The sequence below is a fragment of the Cebus imitator genome, unplaced genomic scaffold (genome assembly GCF_001604975.1).
Source record: "Cebus imitator isolate Cc_AM_T3 unplaced genomic scaffold, Cebus_imitator-1.0 Scaffold575, whole genome shotgun sequence".
Lineage (NCBI taxonomy): Eukaryota > Metazoa > Chordata > Mammalia > Primates > Cebidae > Cebus > Cebus imitator.
In genome coordinates this window covers 32,288-47,166 of record NW_016107890.1, presented here as the reverse complement: position 1 = coordinate 47,166, position 14,879 = coordinate 32,288, and the positions used below count along the sequence as shown (strand labels likewise).

The 14,879-nt window shown below is 36.7% G+C and overlaps 2 protein-coding genes across 3 annotated transcripts in view; both read right to left on the bottom strand.

The window, feature by feature from the left end:
* The window catches only part of LOC108294353 (alcohol dehydrogenase 1C-like), a 61,625-nt gene that overhangs the window by 35,326 nt on the left and 11,420 nt on the right, over nucleotides 1–14,879 (bottom strand). The gene's annotated exons all lie outside the window — the stretch shown is intronic.
* Nucleotides 5,451–14,877, bottom strand: LOC108294334 (alcohol dehydrogenase 1A-like; the record flags this gene model as incomplete). Its single annotated transcript, XM_017516185.2, has 5 exons — nucleotides 5,451–5,960; nucleotides 8,733–8,871; nucleotides 9,448–9,583; nucleotides 11,679–11,939; nucleotides 14,644–14,877. Coding segments are annotated over 5 exons (795 nt in total), but the record flags the coding sequence as incomplete, so codon positions are not given.

Below are 14,879 nucleotides of genomic sequence, written 5' to 3'. Positions count from 1 at the left end.
AGAGTAAACTTTTATGTGTAATCAAGGGATATGTTTTGAAAGGGTTTTCTTCAAAGAAAGGTTTCAGAAAGGAGGGAGAATTTGGGGAAACTTTTCCATGATATGAAGAAGACTGGTAAGTAGAGTTGGGAATGTCACTTGGAATAAGATTTTGACTTGTAGGAAGGCATGGAAGAAATTGAAAATATAATGCTACATGCTAAAATTATTTAAAAATGAAAGTTGAGTTTAAAATGGAAAATATTATAGAATAGAAAAAAAGTCTAGCATAGCTTATGAAAGATTATGTTATATCATTGAAACATGGTATAATATAATTTAAAAAGTCCTAGATACCAGATACTGGCTAAAATTATTTTTATTTCTACTCCTGATATTCACATTAAGGAGTTTTAAGTAGAAAATTTAACCAACAGTTTTTGCAGTTATGAAAAGGTAACAAAGAGACTGTATGAACTCCATTATTAATTGGCTTCGCATATCTTTGTTCCACAAAGATGACTAAGGATTGTTCCTACAACAACTGTACCTCCCATTTTTAGCTTCAGACTTTGTATAAACAACTGCATTTGAAAATCCTAGAGGAACTTCATCATGTCCATTTCGTTGTTAATCTTTGCTATAGTTTGAATGTCTGTCTCCTTCAAAACTCATGCTGAAATTTGGTTGCCATTGTAGTGGTATTAAGATGTGGAGCCACTTGGGAAATAAGTAGGCCAGGAGGCTCCACCATTACGGGCGGGGTTAATTACACTGCAAAAAGATGAGTTCAGCCTCTTTTTTGCTCTCTCTCTCTCTTACCTTCTACCACGTGATGATGTAGCAAGAAGCCTCTCAACACATGTTGGCACCTGGATATTGAAATTCCCAGTGTCTAGGACTGTGAGCTAATAAATTTCTTCATTATAAATCATGCCTTCTCAGCTATTCTGTTATAGCAGCATAAAACGGACTAAGACAACTATATTCACCACAAATACCTAAAATTGTTTTGAGATTGCAAGCTGGTAAGGGGACCAACCATCCACACCACATTGTCAGGTCGGCATTCTGGAATTAGCCTCCTCCCTATCCCTTGTGTCCCACACGCTCTTGATCTTGATGCCGTGTCACCGATACTTCCTAGGAATGTCTCATTTATCGTGTGCCCTGCTTTCCCTTTGCCACTGCTTGAAACAGAATTCATTCTGTCTTGCCTCTATGTAGCTAAAACCTCCTAATTCTCTCAATTCCTCTCCTCACCTCTAATACACAGGCCTCACGGTCAAAGGAATTAGTTTCTAATATGCCAATCTGAGCTTATCACCAATCTGCTCAGAAAAATTTTAATAGAGCTTTTGTTCTTAGATAGTTAAGGTTAAATCTGAACTTCTTATATGGAATCCAGGAATCACTGTCACTTGGCCACAGACCTTTCCTATCGTGAAGTTTACAGGCCCTTAATACTAAGTGCTTGTAATTCCTGAAACATGTTCTATGCTTTCCTGCTGAAACCTTATGGGTGCCCTCCTCCAGTTTTGCTTCTGTCAAACTCCTCCTCATCTTTAAAATTTAGGCATAAATATTTGCATTAGGTACCAATCAATGGAATAGAAATTTCAGGCTAAACATTGCCATGTTATCCTTTAGGTATTCATTTTGGATGTAATGGTTATACCTGGCCCCCTTCACTCTTCTTTTCGCTCAGAACTATTGCAGAGATGGAGAGCAGATAGCTCAGAGAGCCTTAAATCTCTTTCACTCTCAGAAGTCAACCAGCACATTCTTGAATGCCCTCTGTCTTTAAATGTCCTGAAGGAGGAGAGGATACCAAATGTGAAATAAACGGTATTCAACTGTTCAAAATTCATTCTGCTATTTATTATAGTTATAAGATTTTGGAAAGATTAAATAAAAAGCCATAGAATCTTCCTCTATTAATGAAAGAATTTATTCCAGCTTTCATTTTGCTTCCAAATTCCTGAGATTTGGATTCAGTTTTAAAATAAAGTTACTTCCCAGCTACTTCCTCCCACCCACAATGCAACATGGTATCGTCTAAGTGATGTTTATTATTTAAATTTACTATGAACTAAAAATGTTTGTTACAAAACTGTAGTTATCATTTATCTTCCACTTTTAAGAGAGAACATACAGTTTTTTGATTTTCTATTTCTGTGTTACTATTGTTGAGAATGATATTCCCCAGCTCCATACATGTTCCTGTAAAGGACATGATATCATTCTATTCTATGGCTACATAGTATTCCATGGTGTATATGTACTACATTTTTTAGCAGTCTACCAATTGACAGTCATTTAGCTTGATTCAATGTTTTTGGTATTGTGAATTGTGCTGCAATAAATATATGCATGCACATGTCTTTATGGTAGAATGATTAAGATTCCTCTGGGAATCACATACATCCAGTAACGGGCTTGCTGCGCAAATGGTAGTTCTGTTTTTAGCTTGTTGAGAAATGGACACTTTGCTTTCCACAATGGTTGAACTAATTTAAGTTCCCACCATCAGTGTACAGCATTCCCTTTTCTCTGCAAACTCAGTGGCATCTGTTATTTGTTTCCTTTTTAATAATAGCCATTTTGACTGGTATGAGATGGGAGCTAAATGATGAGAACATACTTAATTATTAGATACTAGGCCTAGTACCTGGGTGATGAAATAATCTGTACAACCCCCTATGACATGAGTTCACCTGTATAACTAATCTGTATATGTCCCCTTGAACCAAAGTAAAAGCTTAAAAATAAAAATAAGAAAACAAAAAACCCCTCAAGAAACTAAAAAACTGTAGTTATATCTCTTTTTGACCATTAGATATCTTCCAAAATGCTGTAAATTGTTGGTTTCTGAGTAGTAGTCTTTAAATACATTTACATAAAAATTACTTGTTGATCTCTCTGACCTGCTTTCATTGAGAAATTCTGAGTTATTTATTGCAGTGTCAGATACCTCAAAGAGCAAGCCTGGAAACGGAAACAGATATTTTTCTCTATCCAGTTATCTTAGTTTTCTTGGTGAAGTGTTAAGTAGCCTGTGGGTTCTCTTGGTGACTGTGATAGTACTGTGCAGATGATCTGGACTCTGAGGTCCAAGCAAATGAAACGAACAAACCAAATTCACATATGTAACCATCCATCTCATCGAAACAATGTTTGGCACCAACTATACTAATCTCATTGAACCTTTACTCTTGCCCTACCAATTTCTCTTTCTCTTTTTATGCAGTGGCTCACTTCTTGAATATGGCTATGTATTTATCTGATAGGCCAAAAAAAATTAAAGTGCTTTAATAAAATAGTTACTTTAATATTTTCAGGGAACACCTAACTAGAGGTTATTTGTGCAATAATCTCTAACTGTACTTCAACGCCTGAGCAATTTTCTAATAATTCTGTCAAGATGACTTTTGTTCTAATCCCAGAGCAGCATGTATGATTTGTAAAGTAGCAAAAGGTTAATTCAGAGTTTTGTTTGTGTGCTCTTTCTGGAGGTGCTAAGTTACTGCATCAGAGTTATTAAACCATCAACATGAACTTTTTTCTCTTTGAACTTTGAAAGTTTCTTCATTTTGACTAAGCTTTTTGCTGCTGGCTAAAATGAGTGTAAGCTATTTACATTCACAGAGTTACATTATGGAGGGGGTGATCGCCAAATGTGGAAGTTCTTGATTCCGGAGTCAAAATTTGCTGGAAGTCCCCCTGATCATGTGCACCACTTAGACACACCAGGACACAAGCCACTCTGGGATTCCACTTTTATATTTTGATTTTGACTTGCTTCCTTCCCACCAATATCAATGTAACTAGACACCAGTGCATGGTGCCCAAAGGCTCCCATGTGCTACTCCCACCCCATGGAGGAGCATGTCACTCTATGAGAACACTGGCAGTGCCCACCTAATGCGCCCACTCTACCTGCTACCCTAGCCTGGGAGGTAGGAGGGTGGGAGTTAGAGCCAGACTCTGTGCCACTGGCAGGATTTGATCACTGCTGTGAGATGGGCACGTAGAACCCCCTTTTCTTTTTCTGGATCTCACACCATCAGCATCAGAGTAAAAGCCACAGAGCACCAGCAACAGGTAGTGTTCCATGATGTTATCCTAGGGACATTCTGAAAACTTTCTTGACTCTGAGTATCTCTTTCAGGTTTTTTTTTTTTTTGAGGCAGGGTTTCACTCTTGTCGCACAGTCTGGAGTGCAGTGGTGCGATCTTGGCTCACTGTAATCTCCGCCTCCCAGGCTCAGCCATTCTGCCTCACCCTCCTGAGTAGCTGGTATTACTGGCACCAGCCACCATGTCCGGCTAATTTTTGTATCTTTAGTAGAGGCGGGGTTTCACCATTGTTGGCCAGGTTGGTCTTGAACCCCAGACCCTGGTTGATCTGTCTGCCTCAGCCTCCCAGAGTGCTGTTGAGTACAAGCATAAGCCACCGCACCCTGCCTCTCCTTCAGCATTTTTGACAAAACCGTCACATGTTCCCCACACTTACATGGCCTTTCTCAGTTGGCAAAGCCCTTTCATTAACATCATCCCATTTAATCTTGGTTAAGCTGTAATGGGTTGGTCGAGTAACTTTTTCAAAACAAAGGATGAACAAGCTCAGAGAGCCTGAGGGACTTATTGAAGATCACACAGTAAATGATAAACTATTTTACTTTATGTCTAAGGTCTTTCATAATATGAAATAGATTGTAGATATTTCAACAAGTAGCATTTTTGGAGACAGCTGTAACTCCTTTAACAGGAGTAACCTTTGCATGTCACCTTTAGAGATAAAGCTGAAAATGCAAATCATTTCCCTGAGAGTGGGAAAGCATTAACAAATGGGCACCACAGGCCTTTACATATTCAAAATATTAAACTAATTCGAGGATTGTACACTTGATGTAAGACATGGTAAATAATAGAAAGTTCTGGATTAAAAATAGTTTTGCAAAAATACACATTTGTATATGTGTATACATGTATGTGTGTAGATATATATCTATATCTACTGGAAAATATATTGCTTAAGGTGTTTGTGCCATTTCTTAGTTACCAATTTTATACTCTGTGTTCACAGCTTTTGCCACCCCATCTCTACACATAAAGCCACCATATTACTTTTCATTACTTTATACTGATTTTCAGTCATCATCTAAATAATCATTTATAGTCATATACTAATACAGTTAAGCCAATGAAGCACTTTCATGAGCAAAAATTACAGATTTTTTAACATGATTCCAGGAATACTTCAGTTTTTGCAATTAGTAATTGAACCTGAGTCATATGAAGCATGAAATCTGCTTTAATTTTAAAAAATAAATTCTATATTGACCAGGAAGAAATAGTATATAAAAGTCAGAAAAACACTTCCTTCCACTGTATGAAAATGTGTGATGTGGATTTAGAACTCTTGGACTTGCACCACTTGTAAATACGAATCTATTTTTTACCATAGTGTAGCTTTTACCATAGGGCTTCGGTACATTTTATTTAAAAAAAAAAAAAAAAAAAGGAAAATGCCGACAGTGAAAATTGAGATAGAGGTAGGAGACTTCAAGCGCAAGAGCCTAGCATGGGTAAGTTCAGGGTAAATGAAAGGTCGCCTCCACTGGGATTCAGTGACTGAGGATTGTGAAGATACCAAAAATGCAAGAAGTCATAGGAAATAGTTTTTCTCAATGGAAAAGATGACACAGGTAGAATGGTTAAGAAGGAAGATTTATTAGCTTCAATTCCCCAGCTGATGTTCAACATTTCATTTAGTAAACATTTACTTGAAAGATAATTTCCCATCAATTTTCATTTCATTGGAAATCCCCCATGTGTAATTTATTGATTACATCTCTGAAGAGCAGAATTAATGATGTTTTTCAGCTGTTGCTCCAGATTGTGTAGGATAGAGGAGGCTGAAGACTGCTACAAGGAAAGGCATCTGTATTATCTCAAAACATCAGGACAGTACGGATACTGCAGTGGGAAAGAAGGGAAAATGCGTTAACATTTAGGCAACCCACGTTTCCATGTGAGAGCATTTCCACATCCAAGGAGCATTTGAGGTGACTTATTAAAAATCTGTCTGTTTTCAGCCACTCTAATCCAAACCTCCTGCATTTGGGTTAAGTCAAGTCAAAGGGAAGCTCATCTTTGTTTTCTCTTGTTTTACTTCAACCTTAACCTCACTCACAACAATCTGAGTATGCCTGCCATTTCGACTTCAATTCTACATTAGGATCTTCAAAAAATCATTCTTTTGTGCCCACGTTCCTGGTATAATAAGGAATATAAAACAACAATGGATAATAACTTGCAACAAGTTATTGCTATTTGTTACATTTTTCATGCATTTTCTCATTTAAACTTCAACCTAAACATTAACACTAGGAGGTAGGTTTCCATATTATTTCCAGTTTAAAGTTTATAAAAATTGAGACTTAGAAATATTTGTAACTTGCTCTGGTCACACATCTAGTATAGAGTGTTGGGATTCAAACCCAAGTACAAATTTGCACAAATTTAAGATGATGGATAACTTGCTTGAAAGAACTGATAAATTAACAAAGTTAAGGCCATGCTGGAAGTTTAAAAGACTGTTGATACAGAGATGTTTGAGGATTCTTAGAAGTAGAGAATAAAGTTGATTTGTATTAATTCTAAGATACTTCATTGTTGTGAAGATTAGAAATGTAACATTTACACTAGAACTATGCCCTTTGTATAAACTAACTCCTTATTAATTAATATTTTTAGAAAATTATGGTCTTTGTGACTCTTTGCTAATTTTTGTATATGCATATATAAGAAAAATATATGCACATGATTTAGAAAATACAAGACATCAGAAAGAAGAAAGTCAAAGTAATCTGAATCCCACAACCTAGAAATAATCATTCTCAATATTTTCTTGAATTTCTATCAACTTTTCTGAGACATATGTACAAGTTTTACGGCTCTTGTTGACAATTTGATACATTGTGTATACAATTTATATTCTTTATTATATGAGCCTAAAGTATATCATGAGAATTTCCCAATGAAGTCATTTCTTTTTGATGGCTTTATTCATTTCTAATAGATGATTGGAATTTATTAATCATTTTTCTCATGTTAAAATTTAGAATGTTTCTAATTTTTGATATTACAGAAACAAGTAAACATGCTTAAACACATATGTATATTTGAATAGTTATTTCTGTAGAATAGATTTCTAGAAATGAAATTGTTAGAACAAAAGATCCATTTTTTATAAGGGTTTCTGATACATATTACCAAATTGCTTACCTAAAAGAATGTATCAATTACTACTGAAAGTACAGGAAGGGACCCAGTCACCTTACTCTTACCAATATTGAATATTACAATTTTTAATCTTTGCTTATTGTTAGGATTCATTTTATTTACATATGCATATTACTATATGACATTCTCATAAAGTGAATCTAGGCATGCTTAATGACTTTTTATGTTGTTGAACATTGTTCTCTGGTTTTGGTTATCTATCTGTTTGCCATCATCTCTCCAATGCTGTGATGATGATGATCCCAATGATGATGTCAATGATAATAATGATGACAATGATAACTAACCTTTGATGACTACTGTGTTCCATATACACATGTACTCTTGAGGGGTGGTGTGGTTTAACAGAAAGTGAATAGATTTGCTAAAACAAGATCTACCTTTGAATTCTGGCTCCCCTTCCTACCAACTGATGATTTTGGCCAAGTTATATCTTCTCTGAGTCTCAGTATTCTCCTCTCTAAGACAGTGAGTTTGAGACTGATACTAAGCATTGTCTGGGAATCACACGAGATAATACAGAAGACACTTAGTAGAACAGCTGGTGCTCTGTGGGTGCTAGTTCTTTACCTCCTCAAGAATATTTGTCAGTTAGAGTATCTGGTATAATAGTTTTGTGAGTGTCAAGGAAACATTATTTAAAGCTGAAAACCTCATTAAAATAAGTGTGGGATAGCATAAAAATGAACAGACTCTGGAGCTAGAAGGCAGATAACTGCCTGTTTTCAGTTGTGCCTCATATAAATGCAGTTGACAGAATTTATTTTATTAGCTGGTTGTAAGTGTTAAATGTTAGAAAATAAAATTGGCTTATTTTTCTATGCTTCAGAGAAAATGCAAGACAAACATTTACAATAGTGTTTAGTACATTTCTCTTTTCCAATAACTTTTATTAAAAACAAATTTTTGTAAACTGCAAAAGAAAAAAAAGAAAAAACTAGTAATATCTACTTGGAAAACAATTCCAATGTAGTTCTACCTACTCCCATAATGAAAATGTTGAGGATATCCTGAAAATTATTCAAATATATGGACACTTAATGTCAGCCTCATATAGGTGGCAGGTAGAGGCTTCAGTGACACAGTGTTATAATTATGGTTTTTGAAATACACATATATGTGTGTGTGTATGTGGTTTGTTTTTTTTAGGGGAGGGGGCAAAGGTGAGTGTTTTCTTTTAAAGAAGGCTGAGAGGCTTTGATCATTCAGATTGGCTGTAATCAACGTATTTTGGCTTCAGCAGAATGGGAAATGCAAAGCAACTCTTTTTAGCTTCTCACAGTATAATCCTACATGTGCTCCATGCAAAGACTGAACTAATAGTGGAAAAACTAAGGTACTCTAACGTTTCTCATTCTTACCTCTTTTTTTTTTTTTTTTTTCTGATAGACAATCCTCTATTGGAGAAAACAAAGCAAAACAGAAAACTAACTTAAAATCTACCTTTTCCCAGAACGAAGCAGGTCAAATCCTTCATTTATTTTTTCAAAAGGTAAAACATTGGTTATTAATGCATCCAGTGAAAATTTCTTAGCCATAAAATCAGCCACAAGTCTGGGGACATCTTCTTTACTTTTATAGCCTGAAAAGAAGATAATATCATTGTTAGAGTCAGCCCAGGTAAGTAGGAGAATTGAAGAGAAGATTTTCCAAATAAATGAAAGTTTAGAAAAGGTGCTGCGTTCCAGACTGCAATGTCTGAGGTTAATAAGAGATAGAGCACTTTCACATGCTTTTACCGTGCTTTGACTTAAAAAACAATGCAGAGAAACAAGGGTCCTTATTTTCTCTCACACAGAGAAATCATAGCACAGATGTTAGGCCCAAAGTCAAGAAAAAATTTATCAGTTGTCTGAATTTGAGTGTAGATATGAAATATTGATGTAGATTCTGTGTCTTACTAGAAATTTCCATACCTTACACAGTCACAAGTACAAAACAGATGGAGATGAAAGTTCTTGGTTAATGGTGACATCAGAAAAGTCTATTTTGGGACCTCTATCTGCATTAGTTCCATACCTAGTTGATTTGGAGACTATAGATAGAAAAGGAATTTTAAATTATTTTCAGTTTGTTTTTCAAAACCTTGCCTTGTCACTTGTAAAAGGGGAGATAGACTGAGGTTAATGAAAATTTGGCTCGAAGCCTAACTACATACCACCAAAAACAGCTCCTTTCCAGGTGCGTCCAGCCAGTAGCAGCATAGGGTTCACTGAGAGGTTTTGGGAATCAGGAGGTAACCCTACGACAACACTTGTGCCACATGCCACATGACAACATAACAGGGAAGCCATCTGCAATACAGTGAATATTTGGCATCCTTAACGTGGGTAGCATAGTTCCTACTCATATAATGCACAATATCATGTAATAGGCTTAGCTAGATAGTGAGTGTATAGAGGGAAGAGATCATGTCTTTTCCTTCTTCATTCCCCCTTTCTTTGCAAGGGATGGTGCTGTGGACTTAGGAAATGCCCAGCAAATGGTTTTTGAATGAAAGAATGGATGAATAAATTGGTGCGCACTTAATTCTTCCTAAAAAGGAATAGAGAGGTAGACATCATTACAAACATATATTATGTCTGGTTCCTTATATAAGCATACAATTTCAGCATCACATCAATCTTAGGTAATCTGTGAGTTGATTCATTTTTCATTGATTTTTTACATATGTATTTTGAACCCAGTACTTTCAACCACATATTTTAAAGGGGAACAAGATAAATGATTATATCACCAAAATTAGTTTCTTGTCCACTTGTTGGCCTCCTTTTTTTTTTTAACAAATAAGTATTCTACTGTCCCTTTTTCAAATGGACATGTTTTAAACATTGTTTTTACCTCCCCAAATATATATTGGATTTACATTAAAATACACTGATTATTTGGAAACCTCAAAAGACAGTTCAGAAAGTCTTTTCCAGTCAGCTTTTTGAACATGTTTTGTAGTTAGAAAATGGTTTAAAATCCCCCCAAGGTATTTAATGATTAGTTTTTTTGATTTTTGATTCTGACCTTTGGAAAACCAGACATCCTCAGAACATGTGGCTGTCAGATATTTGGTATCTTGAGATAAGGTACACTCCAGTTCCACATGAGAAAATGGAGGACAATGTGGAAAAAGAACATTAGAGGAAAATCTATAGCCCTGGAAAAAGTTGGATTCTCTTGACACTTTATTCCTCTGTGGCATTTGTCCCAGGACAAGGCTGCCGAGAGCTTTGATCTCAGAGTACTGCTCCCCATTATCCACACTGCTGGCCCTTCTAGAAAATCTCAGCAATGGAAACTTGTTGGTCTCTGGAGACTTTTTCAGTAGGACTCTAGAGAATTCTGGGTAGATGAAATATAGCTAGAGATGTGTTTCCCATTGCCTTTGATATTTGTAACTGAAAGTAATATCATGTAATAAGCCAAAGGTGATGTAAGCTCTACAAGATTGGAAAATATTTCACATCTCTAATGTCAGCTGAGGCTGGGCATTGTGGCTCATGTCTATACCCTCAGCATTTTTGGAGGCTGAGGTAGGAGAATCGCTTAAGCCCTAGAGGTCAAGGCTGCAGTGAGTTATAATTATGACACTGCAACTCAGCCTGGGCAACAGAGTGAGACCCTGTCTCAAAAAAAGAAGAAAGAAAGAAAGAAAGAAAAAAGACAGCTGAACATTTATTGGGAGCTCACCGTATGACAGGTGGTAGTATGCTAAGTATATTACATGCATTGTCTCATGTAATCCATAAACAATGCTATGTGATATGTACCTTTTAAATTTGAGGGCTGGTAAATCTGTTGACTTTTCAAAGTATTCACTCCCACTAGTATTGGATACTAGCTGTGTGCCAGGCACTGTCCAGTTTCTGTGATAAAATATAGTGATGCATTTGAGCAGTCACTTTCCTAAGGGCATATTTTTGTTAATAAAACAACGGTTGGCTTAAAATTACTTTTTTCTTTTGGCCAAATACTAATATGTGAAAAATTTTGGAATTTATTAAGAACACATGCAAAATTATTAAGCCATTTTTGTTAAGAATGTGAGAGAAAAATAAAACGTTCCAATTTGAGAACAGAACTTGTGTTATTTATGTTTACTTGAGTTTATACTTTTTAACTAAAAATTAGTAAAGTAAACCTGTAATCGCTCAGTTAAGAAAAACAAGCTCTTTTCTTTTCCTCTCGAGGAAATATGACTTGAGACAGGTTTAATTAGTCTATGGAATAAAATATTTCTCATAACAATAAATTCAACAAGCCAGGTAACAAACAGATGATGGGAAATTTCCATTCATCATTAAATATATCCTTTATATATACAACATATGTTCTGCTGTGTAAATGCATCCTCCAAATTGCAGAGGCAGAAATCTCAGGGCACGTCATGGTACATACCATGGTGTCAAGACGACCGATGACTTCAAACGAAAAATCCACGCCTCCATCAGTCATTTCCTTTAGCACCTCCTGGATGGGTTTCTTGTAGTCTTGAGGGGCGATGCATTCAGTGGCACCCAACTCTTTGGCCTTTGCAAATTTGTCCTTGTTGATGTCCACTGCAATGATCCTGGCTGCTCCGGCTGCTTTGCAGCCCATAACGACAGATAGGCCGACCCCTCCCAGGCCAAACACAGCACAGGTAGAGCCTGGGGTGACCTGTGTTTTCAGAAAATGCAAAAACTGGATTAAGTAATACTTGTTAGAAAGTGCCTAAGCTTTACAAAGTGCCATTCCCAGTGTTTATCAAGAGCTGCTCAGACTCTTCTGTCCAACCTGTTATGGAAACCTCTTTTGGCTTCAGTTGCTTTACTTTTAACTTCAAGGGGTTGAACTAGTTGAGTGATTCTCAAATGGCTGCATGTTAGATTCATCTGTGAAGCTTTACAAACTATCCCACTGTCCAGGTCACAGCCCATGCCAATTAAATCAGAATCTCTGCAGGTGAAACTCAGTCATCAGGTGACTCCAATGGGGAGGTCAAGCTGTGAACCAGGGGACTGGATGAGCCTTGAGATCCAGATGGTAGTGAGTAGAGTCTTGAAGGGACTCTCGATTGTTGAAAGCCATGAGAGTCAGCTTCAGTATCTCATATATACACAAAGGCAATGTTTGGAAAAGGAAATAAGTGGAAAACGCTACTCCAGGAGAACAAGAAATATTCTACTGAAACTCTCAATAATTAGCTCCTTGCTTCATTTATGTTCAGTAGTTGTGACCAGTATATCCCTGCTTTAACAAATATACTAGTGAACAACACAGCAATGAAACATTCATCCATTCATCTGTATTTTAATAATAAATAAAATTTATCGTTATGAGTATCCTTTGCTTCTATTCTTGGGTAGGCTTAATTAGATCACCTATTGAAACAGATGAGGTAATTGAACAAGGGAGTAAGTGCTAAACTCAGTGAAATTTGGAAAAGATGCCCTCTAATTGGTTTAAATTGGCCAGGGGTTATTTATTAAACCTAATCTCCCATAGTCAGCCTTCATTGTGGGTAACATGTTCTTCCTGTTCCAAATAATCTCATTCTTATATTTCCTTAAGGGTTTATATTCATTCATTCACCAAGTGTTATTCAATACTATGGAGGACAACACCACTTTCTACCTTACTTACAAAAATACAAGGCTTGTGACTGTGATTTAAAAGCACTAATAATTATGGACTGTGATTTAATATTCAGCAGGAGATTTGTAAGTAATATTTTAGTCTCAGCTCTCATATTAACCAGCAGTGAGACTTTGGGCAAATATCTTTATGTATCTGGACCTCAGTTTCATAAAGTAAAGATACTACTAGATTTTTAGCCATTTTAGATGAGGAGCTTTAAAAAATTTCTGCTTAAAATTTACTACTTCTGAAGTATATATGTGTGCTCATGGCAGGGGATTTCGTTTTAGCAGTGAATTCCAATAATGAGTGCAGCAAACCACCATGGCATGTGTTTACTTATATAACAAACATACACGTTCTGCACATGTACCACAGAACTTAAAGTATAATCATAATAATAAAAAAGAACTTGCTGCAGGGCACGTTGGCTGCTCACACCTGAATTCCCAGCACTTTGAGAGGCCCAGGCGGGCAGATCACCTGAGGTCAAGTGTTCAAGACCAGCTTGGCTAACATGGTGAAACCCCATCTCAACTAAAAATACAAAAATTAGCTGAGCATGGTGGTGCTGGCCTGTAGTCACAGCTACTTGGGAGGCTGAGGCAGGAAAATCGCTTGAAACCTGGAGGCAGAGGTTGTGGTAAGCCGAGATTACGCCGCTGCAATTCAGCGTTGGCAACAGAGCAAGACTCCATCTCAAAACAAAACAAAACAAAACAAACTAAAGTATATTCTAGAAACCAGAAGCATCAGCAGCTCGAACTTGGTAGAAATGCAAATGATCATGGCCCATTACTGAGTGAGAAACTTTTGGGGTAGGACCCAGCAATGTGTATTTTCAGAGGTCGTCCAGGTGCTCCTGTTGTAGGCTAAAGCTTGTACCACACTAAGATATAAAAAGCTAAGTATATAACATGTACAACTGATGCTAAGAAACAGACATCTTGATGTTACAAATGCTGCACTGGGTATGGGATAAAGACTTGCCAGGAAACTTTGGCTTTTAAGTGAAGTGGAAACATTTTCTATAAAGCTATAAAATGTGAAACTTACATTATTTGAACAATCTTAAAATGTGTTAAACAATGTTAATAATTTTGCAATCTTTTCAAAAATTATGAGCAATATCATTATTAAAGCCTCAGAATGCAATAATACTAAATACCCTTATTTGTAACTCAAAAAAAAAATCCCATAATGAGTGAATTATGGATCACTGAAGCTTCATTACTTTCCACAAATCCACAGAGTGGGTGAGCCTTGGTTTGGAGGTGCATCAGGTAGAGCTTTGGACTCTACTGTTGATCCTAATTCTGGGAATAGAGAATCCACAGACTAGATGCTTCTCAAGGACAATCGCTTCATTTCATTTATGGTTGCTGTCTCAGAACCTAGCAGAACCTACCATACCTGAGACATGTGTGGGTGCTCTCTAATTGTTGAATGAATTACCACATGAGTTCACAGGCCTAGCATTTCAAGTTCTCATAAAGAGCAAATACAGAAGAATAATTATTGAAATGACATCTTTACTTTTTCTTAACTCTGAACAACTTTTTTATCTGTCATAAACAGGTGAAATTTCTAGCATGTGCTCTCAATTCTTTTTGGGCCATTTTTCTATTCTTAATGGACACTCCAAATCTACAAAAATAATCTTTGATTCTTATGAGAAAGTCCTTCCCTTTTGGTTCCTGACAGTCTGTGTGTAACCGGTTTTATCACCCATTGTCATTCCTACCTTGGCAACTTTGACTGCAGACCCATAACCAGTTGAAAATCCACAGCCAATGAGGCAGACTTTCTCCAGGGGCGAGGCTGCATCAATTTTGGCCACTGCACTCTCATCCACCACCGTGTACTGGGAGAAGGTGCTGACGCCGATGAAGTGGTGGATGGGCTTCCCTTTGCAGGTGAATCTACTGGTGCCATCCGGCAGGGTCCCCTGAGCATTGCTGACACTGGGCAGTGCAATAC